General features: G+C 41.6%; 2 protein-coding genes across 2 annotated transcripts; one reads left to right on the top strand and one right to left on the bottom strand.

Annotated features, from left to right (window-relative positions):
• The first annotated feature begins 1,667 nt into the window (after positions 1 to 1,667).
• kdelr2b (KDEL endoplasmic reticulum protein retention receptor 2b) lies at positions 1,668 to 8,327 on the top strand. The gene is made up of 5 exons (XM_071408727.1): positions 1,668 to 2,015; positions 4,461 to 4,561; positions 4,932 to 5,090; positions 5,543 to 5,795; positions 7,062 to 8,327. The coding sequence occupies exons 1-5, from the start codon at positions 1,925 to 1,927 to the stop codon at positions 7,094 to 7,096; spliced, it is 639 nt and encodes a 212-aa protein (XP_071264828.1). The 5' UTR covers positions 1,668 to 1,924; the 3' UTR covers positions 7,097 to 8,327.
• A 35-nt stretch (positions 8,328 to 8,362) lies between these two features.
• Positions 8,363 to 21,719, bottom strand: LOC139580167 (zinc finger protein 11-like). Its single transcript, XM_071408720.1, has 7 exons — positions 21,412 to 21,719; positions 15,505 to 15,707; positions 15,292 to 15,393; positions 13,414 to 13,509; positions 13,176 to 13,286; positions 11,389 to 11,512; positions 8,363 to 11,279 (listed from the first exon to the last, which is right to left on the bottom strand). Exons 1-7 carry the CDS (start codon positions 21,437 to 21,439, stop codon positions 8,557 to 8,559), a joined length of 3,387 nt encoding a protein of 1,128 aa, XP_071264821.1. The 5' UTR covers positions 21,440 to 21,719; the 3' UTR covers positions 8,363 to 8,556.
• Between the last annotated feature and the right edge of the window lie 1,896 nt (positions 21,720 to 23,615).

Below are 23,615 nucleotides of genomic sequence, written 5' to 3' on the forward strand. Positions count from 1 at the left end.
AACAGGCCCCTGGTGTGACAAAACAAGGGCTTCTAGGACCTGCCTTGTTGATAGTGTCGTTAAGAAGGCAGAGCAATGCTTTATTATGAACATATTCCTACCCATTTTAACTACTGTTGTATCAATACGTTTTGACCATGACAGTTTACAATACAGGATTACTCCAAGCAGTTTAGTCACCTCAACTTGCTCGATTTCCACATTATTCGTTACAAGATTCAGTTGAGGTTTAGTAAATGATTAATCCCAAATACAATGGTTTAAGTTTATGAAATATTTAGGACTAATTTATTCCTTGCCACTCATTCTGAAACTAACTGCAGCTCTTTGTTAAGTGTTGCAGTCATTTCAGTCACTGTACTAGCTGACGTGTATAGTGTTGAGTCATCCGCATACATAGACACACGGCACATGGCTCTACTCAAAGCCAGTGACATGTCATTAGTAAAGATTGAAAAAAGATGCCCTGGGGAATTCCTGATTCTACCTGGATTATGTTGGAGAGGCTTCCATTAAAGAACAACCTCTTTGTTATGTTAGACAGGTAACTCTTTATCCACAATATAGCAGGTGGTGTAAAACCCTAAAACATACATTTGTTCTAGTAGCAGACTATGATCGATAATGTCAAAAGCCACACTGAAGTCTAACAAAACAGCCCCCACAATCTTTTTATCATCAATTTCTCTCAGCCAATCATCAGCCAATTATGTAAGCGCTTTGCTTGTTGTATGTCCTTCCCTATAAGCATGCTGAAAGTAGCATTGTATCTGGTCAACAACAAAAAAAGTTTACTAAGGGTTGGTAACAGGCTGATTGGTTGGCTATTTGAACCAGTAAAGGGGCATTACTACTCTTAGGTAGAGGGATAACTTTTGCTTCCCTCCAAGCCTGAGGGCACACACTTTCTAGTAAGCTTAAATTGAAGATATGGCAAATAGGAGTGGCAATATCGGCTGCTATTATCCTCAGTAATTTTCCATATCACTCTGCAAATTGTCTGTTCTTTGTTGAAGTATATTGCTTTAAATGTATTGTCTTATTCTGGGTTGATACTTAATTTCTCCAGCAATATCACATTGTGAAACTGTTCATATGAATAGTTGGATCTCCATTGATTCAGTCAAGCTCTTTCTACCTGTTGTATTTTCAACTGGGCATTATCGTTCTGTTACAATGTCACTGGTATCTGGATTGATTATTGATAGCAATACGAGGCCTTATCAGTGAATACCTCCCATCTGAAGTGTTATGGGCAGAAAAACTCGTTAACTTTAAATAATGTGCCACTCACTGTGTATTTTACTTGAAAAATAATATCCCCTCAACAACAAATACATGTTTTTTTTCTGCGACATGTCATTCTTGATCTTCATATTCAATAGTAAACTTTTGTATATTTTAGAAAGCGCAATAGACGTTTGAGATGACGTGTAAATGCAGTATCAGATTAGGATGTAATTTGAATGAAGGGTATTTGATGTGTGTCATGTATCATGTATCATGTGCATTTGACTGACTGGTGATTATTTCACTTTCATATGAATATGTTCTGCAAAGTTGTTGTTTATTCCACTGTCAAATTATCAAATGAGTCTGTGGGTTAGTTTTTATAAATATAGTAGTTGAAAATATAAAATACATTTCCGTGATCACGGGCGTGTCCAACCTCTCATTAGGCGAACGTCAATTTTTTCCCGGCTTGCATTGGGCGCGACTATCCTTGGCCACGTCTCCGGGCCACGTCGCGCATTACTCGCCATTTTCCCATCCAGACCGAGGAAAACGTCGATTTAGGTGCCGGACAGACCCTCTTGTAAGGTTTTAAACCTGCAAGTAACAGAGGCTTGAAGGTCGTATTTGATTTGACCCGCATAGGTTCGTTCTAGCGAAGGCACAGCCGCCTGCAGCACCCAGCAGAATCATGAACATTTTCAGACTCACTGGTGATCTCTCCCATTTAGCAGCCATCATCATCCTACTGCTAAAAATATGGAAAACCAGGTCCTGTGCCGGTGAGTAAGATTCACATTTGGGCTATTTGCAAGCTGCATACATCTCCGATTGCCATCTCAATTGCAGTGCAATGTATTTAGCTATTAAACTAGCAACGTTTCCTTGCAGTGGATTATTGTTGACAAGCTAACTGCTACTAGGCAACTAACGTTAGTTTGAGGCTTCATCAAATCAGATTGTTAGCATTTGATGCTAGCACGGCCTAGTAAACAGGACAATGCTGGGAAAGGACAAAGTCCAGCAAATCTAATATACCCAAATGAAATGCATGCAATGTCCGTTGCTAAGTAACGTTAGTTGACTTGTGTTGAGTACCCCGCTCATTTATTAGCTAGCTAGCGATATCAGGTCAACATCTGCGCACGTCAGTTTACAGGGCCCACTAAACGCTTTTCAGTGTGTGTGGTATGTCATGCCTCATCATCCCTGTTGTAGTACAGAAACCTTTGAGTTTAGTCCGCTAATTCACCGTCGCTACGGTGGTCTGTCCTTTGACGTGGTAGCACTGTCACTTAACGCGGATAATATGGTTTTAAAAAATCAAATTGCTGTCAAATGCACGGCTGATACAGGACTTTATTACTTTAACTTATACAGAATTAAAGTAGTCCATTTCCAATGTCCCCTGGGAATACAAGGCTTGTTGCAGTCTGTTATGTAAGGCCATAAGACTTCTAAACAAGACTGCTAACAAGCTAATCAAATGGCTACCAGGACTACCTGCATTGACCTTTTTTTGCACTGACTCTTGCACTGACTCTACCCACACACTCAGACATACTTACACTGACACCCCAACACACATGCGTACAAACACACTTTCACACTCACCACATATGCTGCTGCTAGTGTCTTATCTATCCTGTTGCCTAGTCACTTTACCCCTACTTATATGTACAGTACATAGGTACCTCAATTAACTCGTACCCCTCCCTGCACATGAACTCGGTACTGTTATTTTCTACTCCCTATATATAGCCATGTTATTTTTATTTGTTATTCACTGTGTATTTATTCCTTGTGTCATTACTTAAATTTATTAAATCTTTAACTCTGCATTGTTGGAAATAGACCTGTAAGTAAGCATTTCACTGTTAGTCTACACCTGTTGTCTACAAACCATGTGGGGTTGAAGGTTAGGTTTAAGATTATCTGAGTTGTCAGATACCTGTCACAATCAACAACTTCAGTAGGCAGGTAGCTTCCCACACAAGAGATTGGATTTGTGACACATTCCAGTCAGGCAAAAATCAGTTTGTGCTCCGGTACTGGGCCTGTCATTAGAAACATAATCGCAGCACTGAAGTTGAATTAAATATTTCATATACTCTAGTCTAACAATGTTATTAATGTATTGTGAGCTTCTTGACTACAAGAGGGTGCTACCACTTGCCAGTGTTTGCAGGTTGGCCCAGGCTGGCCTAGATAGACTTACAGGAGCAGCTGTAAGTCTCTATGCCTGTGTTTAGATCACCTGTAATAAAATGCTTTGGATTTTAATCACAGTTGTCACTACCTGGCCATGCTAGAGAGGAAAGAAGCTCTCAAAACATAACTGAGATTGTAGCCACTGACCGTAGCCATATAATATCTTTGTGTATTGGTCAGGCATAGGAAGGTTGAGGATGGATCTTCTTTCAGCACAGTCTGAACGAGTAGGTTTTTGCCATGGCGAGCCCAGGATTGTACATCAGGTGGTCTAAGCATTTGTATGTGATAATGCTGTACTAAGCCTACTTCTTATCAGACCCTCAGTTGGTTGTGTGTTTGCAATTCTCCTGTATGGAGTCCGGCTAGCTTTTACCTCATCACAGATGCTAAGTGGATTTGATCTGTCATGTTTTCATTCCTGCAGTTAGAATCAGAAATTAATGTACGCAAGCATCACAAACAAAGGTCACCTTATATTCATTTGATGTTGCTGCTTGTGGAATAAGTCACAGCCATAATGCCTGTAATGTCAGGAATTGCCATAGCAGTACCTTCAAGTTGATGACATTGACAAGTGTAAGATGGAACACAAAACATTGTGTAGTTATGAGTCTGCAGGTCCTAACTGGGTTAGCCAGTGAAATGGGACAAAATTAGCTTTCCAGGTTTAGATTTCTACCAAGGGGCCACCAAAGTCCCTGTTCAAAAACACTTCTTTCCTTTCTGCCTCCCTGAGAAGTAACACTGATCTGACCTGACTGGATAGGTGAAAGCAAGGATTCAACTTCATAGCCTCACACCAACCCTGTCCAGTCAGATCAGTGGTTACTCTAAGGAAAGATGCAAGGCTAACATCTCAATTCGTTCACAATTCAGATGAAGGAAATGAGACTGAAGGAGTGGAAGCCACTTAGGGGTTTTGAGATGTACTCATGGTGGGCTGTTGTGAGTTTGGAAGAGAAGAGAGACATCTGACGTCTCATACACCTGTTGGTTTTTTGTCTCTCTGACAGGTATCTCTGGGAAGAGTCAGATCCTGTTCGCCTTGGTGTTCACCAGTCGCTACCTGGACCTGCTCACCTCCTTCATCTCCCTCTACAACACCACCATGAAGGTGAGACACACACACACAAATAATGGACCTCGTGAGGGTGACAGGCTAATCCTCTTAGAGATCTTTTTTCAAGCAACACACCCTGCTATTCTCTATAGTAGAGAGATCTACTCACGAGTCAATATTGAAGTACTGTTAAGTTGACACACCCGTGTATACCCAAGGTTCATTGGTGTATGAGTGGGTGCATCAAGAATGTGTACCTCTAATTATGGAAAGCACTAGTACGTTGAAAACACAAGCAACTAATTTGCTCACTCATCGGTTTCTGAGGTTGCCGTGTGCTTAACCTAATTGGATGTATACACACATCTTCCAAGTTACAGTGAAGGGATCAAGTTAGTGATTGGTGTATTGTATTATGTTTCAGGTAATCTACATTGGCTGTGCGTACGCCACCGTGTACCTGATCTACGCTAAGTTCAAGGCCACCTATGATGGTAACCATGACACCTTCAGAGTGGAGTTCCTGGTCGTCCCCGTAGGAGGGCTGGCGTTCCTCGTCAACCACGACTTCTCTCCCCTCGAGGTAAGGACACACCTACTTGTCTCTCATTAAGATGAATGCATACTGCATCAGCGTATTATACAGCAACCGATATAGTTTAAAAGCAAATGTCACATTCGAGTGATGCGTGCGCATTCTCGCAACAAAACGCCCGTAGCTGATGTCGGGACCTTCAAACTTAGCAGTGAGTGATGACCATGAAAACACACAAGACTAATGACTATAGCTATACTCAACAAGTATATTGTTCTTCTAGCTCCACTTGTGATATTTTACCTTGCTTCGCAATCAATGCTCTGACATTTGCGATGTTGTCAAGACGATAAGTCGGATGTGATCGTATTTACTTTCATGTAAACAAACCGCTTCCTGATTCGGAACTGCGCACTCAACTTTTCATGACACAGCCGGGAAATGTGTCTACACAGCCACAGACTCCACCTCTCACTATCTCCCATCTCCTCTCCCTCTAGATCCTGTGGACGTTCTCTATCTACCTGGAGTCGGTGGCCATCTTGCCCCAGCTCTTCATGATCAGTAAGACGGGCGAGGCGGAGACCATCACCACCCACTACCTGTTCTTCCTGGGCCTGTACCGGGCTCTCTACCTCATCAACTGGATCTGGCGCTTCTACTTCGAGGGATTCTTCGACATGATCGCCATCGTGGCCGGTGTTGTTCAGACGATCCTCTATTGCGACTTCTTCTATCTGTATGTGACAAAAGGTGAGTCGAGCTGCAGTCTTCTGACTTATTTACTAAGTAAGTTTGGTGCAGCATTTCCGCAGCAGTCATTTAACTGTTGCACTGCGCTACGGCAAAATTGCCACCACTCAAAAAAACAACATGGAAACATATTTTGGTCGAGGCACATTTTGAAGGTGTTAGAACGGTCTCCATTTACTTTTCCTCTGCAAACAAAAAAAAAATCTGACAACCTTGTAGTAGTAGAATATTTTATCTATCTACCTAGTTGGCTTGTGTGTTCTATACAAGATAAATATTCCTCTCGAGGCGCATTCAAGTTACGAGAGCCATAGGAGGGAAACATGTATTCTGACAAGCAGTCAATGCATAAAAATTCTTGCAATCGCAAGGAAAACAGCAGCTTTAATGACCTTTGTTAAGAGGGTGATCCCAGCTTTCCATTCCTACTTTATTTCTCAACTCACAAATGTGTGAACTGCACCATTTTTAAACCGAGTTTTTAGCAGGGTCATGGTTAAGCATGCTCTGCAATTCACTGAGAGTGACTTAAAAAAAGTGGCAACCAGGGAAAGTGTTGGGGGCATAGTGACATGAAGTGGTTTCTGTTGGAGGTACAGGCATGGTCATGTTATGCTGGGTGGAAGGTTACCCCTCTGCCAATAACAGCACATTTTCAGTTTCCCCCCCCCCACTCAGACCATTCCCAGACAGTCCTAGCAAAATTCCTGCTTGAGAAATTGCCCTTCGTGAAGATATTTATGTTTGTTTTTTGACCATTTTAATTGAAAACAATCCCAGTAAGGTACTTATCCCAAAATGGCTTAATATTGAGATAAAAATGGCTGCATTGGACCTTTAAACTCCAGTATATACTATTTCCTTGTCACTGTAAACACTCAAGAAAAAAGACGAAGGCGGCCAGTATGTTGCAATAAACTTTAGTGAACTATTAACAGAAAATATTTACATAATAGCTACATATAGGAGCAGATCATCATTGTACATGAGGACGCACAACTGCAACGCATTTCGAATTCTTGTGCACGATGCTTATATGCTCATGTATTCTTTTGTCAGTATTTTCTGTTAATAGTTCACTAAAGTTTATTGCAATGTACTGGCCGCCTACTCGTCTTCTTTCTAATGTTCATTCTTGAATTACCTGCCCACTGCCCTCATCTTCACTGTAAACACTCACCAGGAACCTCTGGTATTTGTCACAAAATGTGCTAAGGTCATCTGTTAACAGGTGCGTTGAACCTAAAAATCTCTCCTCTGTTTCAGTACTGAAAGGAAAGAAGCTGAGTCTACCAGCCTAAGTGCCAAAGATCACCGATTTGGCAGACTCGCTGGGGGGGTGGCACATGACACAGTTGCCCCCCCCAGTGTAAGATGCCTGAGACAGAGAGCGAGCCGCTTAGTTTGTCCTGTTTTTTGACCACTATCAGCAACACCTGTTCAGGAGGGTGCAAATGTCAGAGCGCTCAGATAGAAATGTGTTGTATAGAGCTAGGAAATTGTCAGCTCTATTAATTATATTTCTATCTGCAATGCTTTTAACTCCCACCTTGCTGGATGCAACCCAGAACAAACCCGAAAAGGCCATCCTGAAGCCTTCGGACTTCTGTTTGATGCATCTTGCCTGACCTTTTTTTATTACTCTGTATAAAGGAAGAAAACAGTTTTCTAAATAAAAATGTGTACTCTGTATGATGATTTGACACATTAGGGAATGAGCTGAAAAGATAAATTGCCTGGGATTTGGCACTGTAAAATATTGGAGCGGACTTCTTGTGGTGGGATAGTATTGACTAAAACCGTTTAAGAGTATTTGCAATCTCAAATGTACTTTTTTCCCCCTTCCCGAAAGAGGGGAAGTGTAATGGAGTGTTATCCCCTTGGCTTTGGCTGGCAAACCTTTTTGTTTCGCTTTCTGACCCAGTGTACATTCCTGTATAAAGACAGCCAGTTACTGTTCATTCATGCCCTGGTCAATACTTAATATCCTCCAAAAAGATTAAACAAATCTAATCAATTTAAAAAGTTTGAATTGACCTGTAACTGTCACCAGCTATTTGAAATCTATCACTTACACCCCCAAAGAGTTTCACTGAAATAAACTATTGATAAACTGCCTTATCTTCATTGCTGTAAATGTCTTTCTTCATATAAATTTACACCATCAAATCACCTGTATCTATACTTTACTACCTGTGTAAAGTATAGATACATACTGAGTGTCATTTCAAAGGCAATATACTGTAGGCTACCAACGCAGACATCAGCTCCTGAAACCAGTCATGTTTTATGCAGATTCATATGTAGTGTTTCTTAACAATGTCCATAGATTAGTCTACATGATGTGCATATTGTTGAGCTCACTTTAGAAGAGATCTGTTGATCTTCGTGACACATGATTCTATGGGCATTGTTGAATTGGAACCAGACTTCTGCCTTTACTTATTTGGCCTCACATGCAGATCATTCCATTTTTTTACTGAGTTCTTTTGCATGCTGTTGCCACCACAAATAAAGATTTTACGGAAAACACTTGACTCTGACTTGACTGAATGAGAAGTAAGAGGTGGGTGTTGAAGGTATTTTATTAATCCCAGAAGGAGAAAGTCATTACAGCCAAAGCAAAACAAAAACTAAAGAAACATGCATGGTGAGTTTAGGCTGTCATTTGTTACTGGCTACATAAGCAGTTAATTTACAACAATTGCAAAACACAATCAGCATTTATAGAACATTGAGAACAAAAGGATCTTAACTTCAACTAAAAAGATGGATGGCATTTATCTTGATGAGTCCGCAAACGGTCTCTACGATTGAAAGCTTTCCCGCAATCCGTACATTGGTAAGGCTTCTCCCCTGTGTGAGTTTTCATGTGTCTGCTCAACTGATGGGAGGTGCTGAAGGACTTGTTGCAGGTGAGACACGAATACGGTTTCTCCCCAGTATGACTTCGCCGGTGTATGGTGAGATAATGGGCTTGAACAAAACCCTTCCCACAGTCCTTGCACTTGAATGGCCGGTCTCCAGTATGGTATCTCATGTGTATCCTCAGTTCAGATGCAGATTTGAAAACTCTGGTACATTCCTTAAATGTGCAGGAATAAGGATTCTCCCCTGTGTGAATCAACACGTGTCTCGCCAATGGGGCAGGGCTATAGAATCCCTTACCGCAGTAGGAGCACGGGTAACGCACCCCTTTGTGATATACATTCTCATGCATCTTCATTTGACCTTTGTCCCTGAAAGCTTTGTTACACTGGGAACAAGGGAAACGTTTCACCTGAGGAGTGTGAACACGATTCATGTGTGTTTTCAGAATCCCCTTGGATTGGAAGCTCTTTCCACACTCCCAGCAAAGGCACGGTTTCTCTCCTGTGTGCTTTCTCTGGTGTGTCACAAGAGCAGTTTCAAAATGGAACTTCTTGGGACAGTGGGAGCACTTATATGGAAGATCCCCGGTGTGTGTCCTCTCGTGTCGGACGAAGACAGATAACTCAGCATAGCTTCTCTCGCAGTAGGTGCAGCGGAACGGCCCGCTGAACTGATGGTCGTCCACGTAGTGTCTGGAGAGGTATCTTATCACATTGAAGCTCTTCTCACACATGGTGCATTGAACCGGTTTGTGCTCTACCTTGTGTATTGCAAGCGTTTCTTGGTCTGGGAACATCCTTCGGCAATAGGCGCAGCGGAGCGGGTTGTGGATGCGTTTGTGTGCCGTCAGTGTGGATTTTAGCCCGAATTCCTTCCCACATTCATTACACTTGTGGATTTTCTTTTCCCCTAATTCAACAGGTTCACCCTTCCTCACCTTGCAGAACAGTCTCATGTGCCTCCTCAATACAAAGTCGAACTTGTATTTCGACCCACAACGAGGGCAAGCGTGTGGGCGCTCATCTGAGTGAGAGAGAATGTGATATCTCAGGTATCCTGATATAAATTTATGGCAAATAGGACACCTTGCACAGCGTTTGGATGATCCTATAGGTGCGTTTGGTTCCGGGGTAGAAGATGGGTGTTTGGTTGCATTGGTGGAGGATAACTCACTGTCCTCAGGTGTTTCCTCAATAGGAAAGACACATCTTTCAATATGTTCCTGGAAGCTTCTCAAGGTCTTGTAAATCTTCTTACAGGTGGGACATCGATAGGGCCAGTCACCAGTGTGGGTCACCATGTGTTTCCTCAGAACTGCAGGACGCTGTACAACCTTACCGCACACCTTGCATGTCCTACGCTCCAGGGACCTTTTTGCTCTCGCTGATGACCCCTCCACAGAATGCATATAGGTGAAGGCAGAATTCTGTTTGCTCAGAGTGGCAGAGAGTTGTATGATTCCTGCTTCACATGTCATGCTCTGCTGGTGTGTACTGCCCGATGGCCCTGGGTCTGTCTGCCCGGTAGCTGGAAGGACACTGCTCTCTCCAAGCTCCCCTTGTTGACGACTCAGAAACAGACAAGCCTCTTCATGCGCCTTCACACTGTAATCGTGCTTGAAGGTCCTCTCACAGTTACTACATTGATGGATTCCTTTCTTCGGATGGGACTCCATGTGGATCTTCAGTTCGGAAGAGTTAGGGAAGATGTGTTCGCACACTCTGCACTTTTTGGGCTCAGTGTGGATAATCTGATGCCGCTTCATGCTCGAACCTGTTGCAAAAGTCTTCCCACAAACAGGACATGTCTTGCAGACAATGCGTTTGAGGTTTTTTTCATTTGGGCCTGCTTTTTGTCCTGGCGGACGTGGTAAAATTTTCTTCAACATCAGACCCTTGTATTGCATCACTGATATGGATGACTCACTGTCCTCAGGTGTTTCCTCAATAGGAAAGACACATCTTTCAGTATGTTCCTGGAAGCTTCCCAAGGCCTTGTAAATCTTATTACAGGTAGGACATTGATAGGGCCAGTCACCAGTGTGAGTCAACATGTGTTTCCTCAAGACTGCAGGACGCTGTACGACCTTACCGCACAACTTGCATGTTCTACGCTCCAAGGACCTTTTGGCTCTTGGGACCTGTTGATTTGATTTGGGGGTCTGTGTCATGTTAGAGATGACAATCCCTTGTAGGTCCACCGAGGGCTTTTGTATCATGGGGGATCTGATTTCTTTAGACATGCCTATGCTTCTCTTTTGTCCAGGTTTGGGCTTTTTTCTGAATTTTTCATAATGGGTTTCTTCTTGCGTTTTGATTAGTTTTAAAGGCTTCTCTATACCATCTTCCCCTATACCCATCACTGTTTCGTACTTTGGTTCCACCCTGTCTGTCTCTGGGTCAGCAAACTCTGCATCATCCTCTGCCTCCTCATCACTAACAGAGGATGTTTTGTTTTTCTCACATTCCCCTGATCTGCTATCTACCCCTTCTCTTTCTTTAACATCCATTCGTGTTCCTTCTTTTTTCACCTCTGTTGTAATTACCACCCTTTCCACAGGAGGAAGACAGAGAGCTGAGAGAATGCAGTCCCCATCGGTGGAAGATGGAGGGTCTGAAAAAGAGAACCAAAACACAACACACAGACTTAAATTTGCAATGGGGTGTCCAAAACAAATCCATGATATAGCATTAAAATGATGGGTCCTGTGGGAGATGCCTACCATGGTTGTCCAGCTGGCAGAGATCTCTGTGGTACTGAAGCAGGGTTTTCAGCTGCTGAGGGTGAGATATGGACTCAACACATTCCTCCAGAACAGAGGGGACGTCACTGAGCAGCAAGGCAGCCTGACACAATAAGGAATACAGAGTTAGAAGGAATATACGGTACCAGTCAAAAGTTTGTACACACCTACTCATTCAAGGGTTTTTCTTTATTTTTATAATTTCTACATTGTAGAATAATAGTGAAGACATCAAAACTATGAAATAACACATGGAATCATGTAGTAACCTAAAAAAGTGTTAAACAAATCAAAATATATTTTATATTTCAGATTATTCAAAGTAGCCACCCTTTGCCTTGACAGCTTCGCACACTCTTGGCATTCTCTCAACCAGCTTCATGAGGTAGTCACCTGGAATGCATTTCAATTAACTGTTGTACCTTTTTAAAAGATAATTTGTGGAATTTCTTTTCTTCTTAATGCAGTTGAGCCAATCTGTTCTGTTGTGACAAGGTAGTGGAGGTATACAGAAGTCCAGATCCTCTCTTGCTGGGCCACTCAAGGACATTGAGACTTGTTCCGAAGCCACTCCTGCATAGTCTTGGATGTGTGCTTAGGGTTGTTGTCCTGTTGGAAGGTGAACCTTCGCCCCAGTCTGAGGTACTGAGTGCTCTGGAACAGGTTTTCATCGATCACTGTACCCTGCTCCGTTCATCCTTCCCTTGATCGTGACTTGTCTCCCAGTCCTTGCAGCTGAAAAACATCCCCACAGCATGCTGCCACCACCATGCTTCACCTTAGGGATGGTGCCAGCTTTCTTCCAGATGTGACACTTGGCATTCAGGCCAAATAATTCAATCTTGGTTTCATCAGACCAAAGAATCTTGTTTCTCATGGTCTGAGAGTCTTTAGGTGCCTTTTGGCAAACTCCAAGCGGGCTGTCATGTGCCTTTTACTGAGGAGCGATTTCGATAGACAAACTCTAGAGCTCTGTTAAAAAGTGACCACCGGGTTCTTGGTGGCCAGCTCTAGGAAGAGTCTTGGTGGTTCCAAACTTCTTCCATTTAAGAATGATGGAGGCCACTGTGTTCTTGGCGACCTTCAATGCTGCAGAATCATTTTGGTACCCTTCCCAAGATCTGTGCCTTGACACAATTCTGTCTCGGAGCTCTACGGACAATTCCTTCAACCTCATGGCTTGGTTTTTGCTCTGACATGCACTGTCAACTGTGGGACCTTTTATAGACAGGTGTGTGCCTTTCCAAATCATGTCCAATCAATTGAATTTACCACAGGTGGACTCCAAGTTGCGGGGGACCGAGTGGGGCAGCGGTGTAAAGCTCTGCATCGCTGTGCGAGAGGCGTCACTACTGACCAGGGTTCAATCTTAACCAGCCGTGATCAGGAGTCCCATAGGGCGTACAATTGGCCCAGCGTCGTCCAGGTTAGGGGAGGGTTTGGCCGTCATTGTAAATAAGAATTTGTTCTTAACTGACTTGCCTAGTTAGAGGTTAAATAAAAAATAAAATGTTGTAGAAACATCTCAATGATAATCAATAGAAACAGGATGCACCTGAGCTCAATTTGAGTCTCATAGCAAAAAGTGTCTGAATACAAGGTATTTCTTTTATTTTTAATACATTTGCAAAAAAAAAAAAAAAAAATAGGTTTTCGCTTTGTCATTATGGGGTATTGTGTGTAGATTTCTAAGACAAATATTGAACAACTCAAGGGGTCTGAATACTTTCCGAAGGTACTGTATATAATTGTATTTCTACTAGTACCTGTTGGAAGTTTGACACAGGAAGTAGCTTCTCCAGTCTCGAAAGGAATTGCCACATGAGTTTCTGTATGGCTGCATCATAACTGGGACCAAATTCTGCAGGAAAAACATCCTAAAACAGAGTAAAGGAAAACAAGCTATGAAAACATCTTAGAAGAGTATTATTGAATTTCTGGAAATACACAGCAGTGGAAATACACATAATGGAAATGACCCACAACTATTCCATACCCACTGACCTGGAAGAAATGTTCCCTCTCCTCTGGGTCTTTCAGAAGGGTTTGAACCAGCCCCAGGAAGTTGGATTCAGATAATCCTACCTCTGCATCAGTCGCCTTAAACACAGAATATGATTATTTTTGGTTTTTAAACAACTAATTGACCAACCTCGGTTCAATTATTTGAATTCATTTTGTTCTTTTCCCCCCTTCTTCTGTGAGCTCAATGCACACATTGCAGTTTCTCTAGAAAAATTAAATCTAGACGGAACTGTGCAATGTAGTAGGGAGTTGTAGTTTCCAACAGGCCAATATTCTGCATAGTTTAGCACAAACGTAGTAATTAACTACAATGACCATAATTCATTGTAGTTAATTATTATTACTACTGTGTATCCAGTCTGTGTATCTTTTATGCCTGCTACGAAGAGAAGAATGCGTGACCTTGAGGTGATATAGAGAGCAGCTGTTGCTTCGTGAGGTATCGCTACCTGAAAATACATGATCTAAGTGATTGATAGTTGGTATTCAGCAGATGTAAAAGTAGGCCTCATGTACTTCGAAAAATTGTGATTTTGTCAGACAGCAGCTCTATAGGGATGAAATGACTTGGAATGAAACAATAGTCTTCAAATAAAACCAATGTAGCCTAATATACACAACAACTGAGATATTTTATTAAAGTAAAGTGAATAAATTATGGTTAATAAGTGATAAGCATTAATGGGCAGTCACTACCATCATGGGACTTTTATTAATTGTTTTATTCTGCGTAGTTTTTTTATTTTATTTCTTTATTTAACCAGGTAGGCAAGTTGAGAACAAGTTCTTATTTACAATTGCGACCTGGCCAAGATAAAGCAAAGCAGTTCGACACATACTCCATGTGTAACTCTGTGTTGTTGTAAAACAAACATACAGTCAATAATACAGTAGAAAAATAAGTATATATACAATGTGAGCAAATGAGGTGAGATAAGGGAGGTAAAGGCAAAAAAAAGGCCATGGTGGCAAAGTAAATACAATATAGCAAGTAAAACACTGGAATGGTAGATTTGCAGTGGAAGAATGTGCAAAGTAGAGATAGAAATAATGGGGTGCAAAGGAGCTAAATAAATAAATACAGTAGGGGGTTGAGGTAGTTGTTTGGGCTAAATTATAGATGGGCTATGTACAGGTGCAGTAATCTGTGAGCTTCTCTGACAGGTGGTGCTTAAAGCTAGTGAGGGAGATAAGTGTTTCCAGTTTCAGAGATTTTTGTAGTTCGTTCCAGTCATTGGCAGCAGAGAACTGGAAGGAGAGGCGGCCAAAGGAAGAATTGGTTTTGGGGGTGACCAGAGAGATATACCTGCTGGAGCGCGTGCTACAGGTGTGTGCTGCGATGGTGACCAGCGAGCTGAGATAAGGGGGGACTTTACCTAGCAGGGTCTTGTAGATGACCTTGAGCCAGTGGGTTTGGCGACGAGTATGAAGCGAGGGCCAGCCAACGAGAGCGTACAGGTCGCAGTGGTGGGTAGTATATGGGGCTTTGGTGACAAAACGGATGGCACTGTGATAGACTGCATCCAATTTATTGAGTAGGGTATGACATCACCAAAGTCGAGGATCGGTAGGATGGTCAGTTTTACAAGGGTATGTTTGGCAGCATGAGTGAAGGATGCTTTGTTGTGAAATAGTTGTTACAGCATTCAACCCACATAATGTAAAAAAATATATAATACTCAAAACTGAAAACCGTGATTATTTTGTAACAAACTACATAAAAGCAGCAATCGCTCAGCACTACATTTAGTCTGCATATGTTTTTTCCATAATATATCATTGTCATATCAGAAATACATGAATGTCTATCACTGACCAATTTAGACATTAGCTGAGGCTCTGCCTTAAGGAGCTCACCTGTGTCCCCCAGAGAGGTGTAAGGGTCTGTATCCTGTCCAGGTGTGGCTGAATGGTCTGGAGGTCAGCGATCGGCTTCGAGCGACACAACTCCAGGACCAGCTGAAAGCAGAGCAAACCAGTCCAGGAGACGTACTTGAGACAGTAAACACTACTAAAAATGTTCATCTCATCTTTCCCCACATGAGCACTAGTTCCGTCCCTCCCTCTCACCCGTGCTCGAAGACCCAGAATAAGTTGGGCCCTCTGACTGTCATTCAGAAGCTCTGGAACCATCTCTGTAACCATGGTAACAAACTCCTCCAGCATCCCATAATCCATCACGTGTCTCTGCTGGACCGTTTGCCAGATGGCTGCTGAGACCAGCCGCAGTGGTGGGACCATGAGGCGCAGAGAGGGGAGAGGAAGCGAGGGCCCTGAAACACAGAAATTTACCAAACGATAAAACAATAATAAAGAAGTTTGAATGATGAGCAACAAGTAGTGAATTAATGAGTACTGACTAGTGAGCAATAAGTTACACACACTACCAGTCAAAAGTTTTAGAACACCTACTCATTCAAGGGTTTTTCTTTATTTGTACTATTTTATACATTGTAGAATAATAGTGAAGACATCAAAACTATGAAATAACACATATGGAATCATGTAGTAACCAAACAAATCAAAATATATTTTATATTTCATAATCTTCAAATAGCCACCCTTTACCTTGATGACAGCTTTGCACACTCTTGGCATTCTCTCAACCAGCTTCATGAGGTAGTCACCTGGAATGTATTTCAATTAACAGGTGTGCCTTAAAAGTTAATTTGTGGAATTTCTTTCCTTCTTAATGCGTTTGAGCCAATCTGTTGTGTTGTGACAAGGTAGGGGGGTAATACAGTAGATGGCCCTATTTGGTAGAAGACCAAGTCCATATTATGACAAGAACAGCTCAAATAAGCAAAGAGAAACGACAGTCCATCATTACCTTAAAAGATGAAGGTCAGTCAATACAGAAAATTAAGAACTTTGAATGTTTCTTCAAGTGCAGTCGTAAAAACCATCAAGCTCTATGATGAAACTGGCTCTCATGAGGACCGCCACATGAATGGAAGACCCAGAGCTACCTCTGCTGCAGAGGATAAGTTCAGGAGTTACCAGCCTCAGAAATTGCAGCCCAAATAAATTCTTCAGAGTTCAGGTAACAGACATCTCAACATCAACTGTTCAGAGGGCACTGTGCAAATCAGGCCTTTATGGTTGAATTGCTGCAAAGAAACCACTACTAAAGGACACCAATAATAAGAAGAGACTTGCTTGGGCCAAGAAACACAAGCAATGGACATTAGACCGGTGGAAATTTGTCCTTTGGTCTGGAGTCCAAATTGTAGATTTTTGGTTCCAACCGCTGTGTCTTTGGGAGACGCTGTGTGGGTGAACGGATAATCTCCGCATGTGTATTTCCCACCGTAAAGCATGGAGGAGGAGGTGTTATGGTGTGGGGGTGCTTTGCTGGTGACACTGTCTGTGATTTATTTAGAATTCAAGGCACACTTATACAGCATGGCTACCACAGCATTCTACAGCGATACGCCATCCCATCTGGTTTAGGCTTAGTAGGACTATCATTTGTTTTTCCAGGCTGAGTTAGGGCTATTTGACCAAGAAGAAGAGTGATGGTGTGCTGCATCAGGTGACCTGGCCTCCACAATCCCCCGACCTCAACCAAATTGAGATGGTTTGGTATGAGTCGGACCGCAGAGTGAAGGAAAAGCAGCCAACAAGTGCTCAGCATATGTGGGAATTCCTTCAAGACGGTTGGAAAAGCATTTCAGGTGAAGCTGGTTGAGAGAATGCCAAGCGTGTGCAAAGCTGTCATCATGGCAAAGAGTGGCTATTTGAAGAACCTCAAATATAATATATTTGTTTAGCACTTTTTTGGTTACTACATGATTCCTTGTGTTATTTCATAGTTGATGTCTTCACCATTATTCTACAATGTAGAAAATAGTAAAAATTAAGAAAAACCATTGAATGAGTAGGTGTTCTAAAACTTTTGACCGTACATCAATTAGTTTAAAAAAATGTAATCATATGGGCAATGATCACAACAAATAGGTAAAAAAATGCTAGTGAAAATTATATAAAGAGATATTAGCTTGCTAGCTAGCTAGGTCTAACAACGTTATCTGGAAAAATAAAGAGGCCATTGAGTATCTTTGTTTAGTAATTACCTTATTGCTACAGAACAGGTCACGATCAGACTTCACATTTCTTTGGTTATCATCGATTTGGGCGATTCCACGTCAGCGTGGCACGAAACTATTTTGGGTATCTTACGATTGTTTTGGCAATTCTCACATAGAAACTTAAATGGGAGGAAGAATGTTTCATATGCTTTTTACATTTGTCTCACAAACATTTTTTTAAAATCATGATGTAAGTGGCCATTTTAAGCTCCTTTTAGTCCCGACACAGGGGTTAAAGCAAAAAAAAAAATCCAATGACAAACTTACGTCAATCTCAGATCGATAGTCTGGGGCCAAGTTAACCTCCGCTTTCATGTAGAAAGGTTTGACCAATTCCAGTCCCTTTGCTGAGGGGATCCAGGGAGAATTTTTATAGAATTTGTATGTTGGAATGAGAGGCTCAGTTCTGGTGACTTTTAAAAAGGACATTCTACTCCAAAATCAATGGAAAAAAATGATGCTGACACCATCTCAAATAGAACTTCCACCTCTAAAAAGGGGCCCAATAACATATTGGTAAAAATGTTCTACGTATTTTAACATATTGGACGATGCATATAGTCTATGCGTGGTCTATATGATAAGATGTGCAATAAGCATAATTTATCACCTGTTGCCCAACTGATGAAGCATAGTGCCTATAAAAATGGAGATTTGTATTTCTATTTATTAGGTATCCCCATTAGCTGCTGCCAAGGCAGCTGCTTCTCTTCCTGGGGTCTAAACACATTAAGGCATTTACATCACACATAAAACAGTACATAATGTAATATTATTACACCACTACATACAATTGAAGTCGGACGTTTACAAACACCTAGGTTGGAGTCATTAAAACTAGTTTTTCAACCACTCCACACATTTCTTGTTAACAAACTATAGTTTTGGCAAGTCGGTTAGGACATCTACTTTGTGCATGACAAGTAATTTTTCCAACAATTGTTTACAGACAGATTATTTCACTGTATCACAATTCCAGTGGGTCAGAAGTTTACATACACTAAGTTGACTGTGCCTTTAAACAGCTTGGAAAATTCCAGAAAATGATGTCATGGCTTTAAAAGCTTCTGATAAGCTAACTGGCATCATTTGAGTCAATTGGGGGTGTACCTGTGGATGTATTTCAAGGCATACCTTCAAACTCGATGTCAAGCAAAGCGGCACTATGGGAAAATCAAAAGAAATCAGCCAAGACCTCATAAAAATAATTGTAGACCTCCCCAAGTCTAGTTCATCCTTGGGAGTAATTTCCAAATGCCTGAAGGTACCACGTTCAGCGGTACAAACAATAGTACACAAGTATAAACACCATGGGACCACGTAGCTGTCATACCGCTCAGGAAGGAGATGCGTTCTGTCTCCTAGAGATGAGCGTACTTTGGTGCGAAAAGTGCAAATCAATCCCAGAATAACAGCAAAGGACCTTGTGAAGATGCTGGAGAAAACGTATCTATATCCACAGTAAATCGAGTCCTATCGACATAACCTGAAAGGCCGCTCAGCAAGGAAGAAGCCACTGCTCCAAAACTGCCATAAAAAAAACAGACTAAAGTTTGCAACTGCACATGGGGACAAAGATCATACTTTTTGGAGAAATGTCCTCTGGTCCGATGAAACAAAAATAGAACTGTTTGGCCATAATGACCATCGTTATGTTTGGAGGAAAAAGGGGGAGGCTTGCAAGCCGAAGAACACCATCCCAACGGTGAAACACGGGGGTGGCAGCATCATGTTGTGGGGGTGCTTTGCTGCAGGAGTAACTGGTGCACTTCACAAAATATATGGCATCATGAGAAGGAACATTTTGTGGATATATTGAAGCAATCAGTCAGGAAGTTAAAGCTTGGTCGTAAATGGGTCTTCCAAATGGACAATGACCCCAAGCACACTTCCAAAGTTGTGGCAAAATGGTTTAAGGACAACAAAGGCAAGGTATTGGAGTGGCCATCACAAAGCCCTGACCTCAATCCTATAGAACATTTGTGGGCAGAACTGAAAAAGCGTGTGCGAGTAAGGAGGCCTACAAACCTGACTCAGTTACACCAGCTCTGTCAGGAGGAATGGGGCAAATTCACCCAACTTATTGTGGGAAGCTTGTGGAAGGCTACCTGAAACGTTTGACCCAAGTTACACAATTTAAAGGCAATGCTACCAAATACTAATTGAGTGTGTGTAAACGTGCGACCCACTGGGAATGTGACGAAAGAAATAAAAGCTGAAAGAAATCATTCTCTCTACTATTATTCTGACATTTCACATTCTTAAAATAAAGTGGTGATCCTAACTGATCTAAGACAGGACATTTTTACTAGGATTAAATGTCAGGAATTGTGAAAAACTGAGTTAAAATGTATTTGGCTAAGGTGTATGTAAACTATCGACTTCAACTACAGTTGCCAAAACTGCTTTCAAAAGTTTTTTCCGCGATTGCACTAAGAATTTCTGTGCATTTGACGGCTTGTCAGAACACATATTTCCCTCCTATGGCTCTCGTAACTAGAATGCGCCTCGAGAGGAATATTTATCTCTCATAGAACACACAAGCCAACTAGATAAAACTATTCTTCTATGGGGTTGTCCGATTTTGTTTTAATAACAGCATTACATGGCAAAAATAGCAGCACTGGAAAGATACATCCTGAGTGAAAGTGTATAGGCTTTGAATTACTTTGCCAGCAGTTGAGCAGTGCATTATAGACTATTTATTTCCCTACATTTTAACATCAGAGTTTCATCAACAATAATGCATGTCAGTTCAGTGCACAGAGCAGCTATTTTTTGGGGAGAATACATTTATTTGGGAATATATTTCGTAGAACAGACATGCTTCTGTCTGTATTAGGCAATGTCATCTCCAAACCATCCCCCCTGGAGATTTTTTATTGCGGATCTACACAGATCACAAAAACGACCTCTCTAGAATCCATATGATGGAAATCCGTTGCAGTGATGGAGAGCATTAGCCTCTGCCTATACATGAGCTTATACATGCCTCCTGTAAGACCCTACGATCTGTGAAACGTACATGATACAGACATCATCTTGCTGTCATTATACTCCTTATAGTGTGCTCTAAAATATGTAAGTCTACATTCTGAAATATATATGTGAAAATTTGTTAAACATAAAAAATATCAAAAGTACCTTTTTGATTTGGTTCATTTTTAGACCGTTTAAAACACTACACTCTATAAGTAGATACCATTTCCAGAGTGAGCTCACTGCTACGTTTTAAGTAATGATCAATTATATGAGCATATGAGGTCTGATTGGTTACATTTTTAAGTATAAAATGGGTAATATTTTCAAAAGTACCAGATAGCACACTTTGTAAATTTGACATATTTGAAGAGTATATTGTACTTTTGAGATATTCATATTAATATGTTGAATAAGTTCTTCGTAAACAATTATTTCAGAATCTAGACTTACTCCATATTTGGGACCACACTATAATGAGTATAATGATACCAAGTTGTCTGTATCATGTAGCTACTGTTCACGGATCATAGGATCTTACAGGAGGCATGTGTAAGTCTAAATGGCCTATAATGTCAACTTTCTTCACAATTTGCAAGGACAAATTGTGTCCTACAAATGTAATCTCAAACATTATTCCACCCTATTGAAGTCTGTGACAACTGCCTGAACAATCGGAACAATATTTTCAATTCACGATGGGGGGGAATCGTCTATTACAACATCTACCTCGACATAGAACCTACCTTGTGAAAGTTGGTTTATAAGAATGTTGTGTTCATGTTAATCAACATTCGGTTTCAGGAAGTTAGCCACTTAGCTAGCTAGCTCACTCGCCATGTTGCTGGTTACTACAGCTGTCTATCCACTATAGCTATATACCTTCCTTAGATGAGTATGTTTTTACCTTTTGCCCCACGGATGCGTTTTTCCATCTTGAGTGTTCCTTGCAGTTACATCCGAAAACGTTTGGTATGATAATGAGGTTAATAATATCCACGTTTACTCCAAGTTTGCAAAATACGAAATGTCTCGCTTTTACATCCGTGTGGAAGCTATTTCGACAGTGTAATAGTTCCGATACAAGTTCGCTGGAGCGGAAAATTTGAGCAGCGCAATCAATTCCATACGGAATAATTTTAGAGTAGGACTGCCGAACATCGATTTCATTACTAATAATACGGTTAGTGCTACCCAGAATCCTTGGGACGTCCCTACCCTTTCCCCCCCTCACCTTTATTTAACCAGGTAGGCTAGTTGAGAACAAGTTCTGATTTGCAACTGCGACCTGGCCAAGATAAAGCAAAGCAGTTCGACACATACAACACAGAGTTACACATGGAATAAACAGACATACAATCAATAATACAGTAGAAAAATGTATATACAGCATGTACAAATGAGGTAGAATAAGAGAGGTAAGGCAATAAATAGGCCATGGTGGCAAAGTAATTACAATATAGTGTAACAGGGTTGGTTATGTTTCCACTTGCCTCTAAAGAAATGTGTATTTAATGTTCAAGCATTCGTATTGGTTAGTTCAACTCTGATGACAATAAGGTGTGTTGTGATTGGCCCCGCTTGCAGATAGGGGGAGATCGCGAACGTCAGGTCTTCCCAGTAGGAAAATGTGATGCAAGGGGTAGGTCACGTTCTGAATACTGTTTTCTATTTTACAATGTGTACAAGTTTGCTGTACGTTACTGATTTATACATGTGTGGGTATATGGTACCTGTTAGGGATTGAGGGGCTTTCTGGGATGTGCTTTGGCATATGATTGCTGTAAATAAGTGTGTTAGCTAGCATACACCGATGTCATGGTCACATAAGCCACTGCTAACACAGTTGTCTTCATGCTACAGATTTTGCCATCGACAGCCATCAATACTGTTAAGCCCTGCACAACTAACGTGCTGTTTCCTATTTAACAAAAGGTATTTACACATGTTATATTTTTTATTGTATTTTTGTATTTTGTTCGCCCAGTAGGAAAATGTGATGCAAGGGATTTTGCCATCGACAGCCATCAATACTGTTAAGCCCTGCACAACTAACGTGCTGTTTCCTATTTAACAACAGAAATAAATGATGCTCAACTGGGACCACTGGCCGAAGTGATTTATTTTGAGAAAACACAACGCATGGAGAGTACATTATACATCTGTTACAATAGCAATTAAACACTGGAATGGTAGGATGTGCAGAAGATGAATGTGCAAGTTGAGATACTGGGGTGCATAGGAGCAAAATAAATAAATAAATACAGTATGGGGATGAGGTAGATTGGATGGGCTATTTACAGATGAGCTATGTACAGGTGCAGTGATCTGTGAGCTGCTCTGACAGCTGGTGCCTAAAGCTAGTGAGGGAGGTAAGAGTCTCCAGCTTCAGAGATTTTTGCAGTTCGTTCCAGTCATTGTCAGCAGAGAACTGGAAGGAGAGGCGGAATTGGCTTTGGGGGTGACCAGTGAGATATACCTGCTGGAGCGCATGCTACGGGTGGTTGCTGCTATGGTGACCAGTGAGCTGAGATAAGGCGGGGCTTTACCTAGCAGAGACTTGTAGGTGACCTTGAGCCAGTGGGTTTGGCGACGAGTATGAAGCGAGTGCCAGCCAACGAGATCATACAGGTTGCAGTGGTGGGTAGTATATGGGGCTTTGGTGACAAAACGGATGGCACTGTGATAGACTGCATCCAAGTTGTTGAGTAGAGTGTTGCAGGCTATTTTGTAAATGACATTGCAGAAGTCGAGGATCAGGTAGGATGGTCAGTTTTACGAGGGTATGTTTGGCAGCATGAGTGAAGGATGCATTGTTGCGAAATAGGAAGCCGATTCTAGATTTAATTTTGGACTGGAGGTGTTTAATGTGAGTCTGGAAGGAGAGTTTACAGTCTAACCAGACACCTAGATATTTGTAGTTGTCCACATATTCTAAGTCAGAACCATCCAGAGTAGTGATACTGGACGGGCAGGCAGGTGCGGGCAGCGATCGGTTGAAGAGCATGCATTTAGTTTTACTTGCATTTAAGAGCAGTTGGAGGCCATGGGAGGAGAGCTGTATGGCATTGAAGCTCATCTGGAGGTTCGTTAACACAGTGTCCAACGAAG

The sequence above is a fragment of the Salvelinus alpinus genome, chromosome 7 (assembly GCF_045679555.1).
Source record: "Salvelinus alpinus chromosome 7, SLU_Salpinus.1, whole genome shotgun sequence".
NCBI lineage: Eukaryota > Metazoa > Chordata > Actinopteri > Salmoniformes > Salmonidae > Salvelinus > Salvelinus alpinus.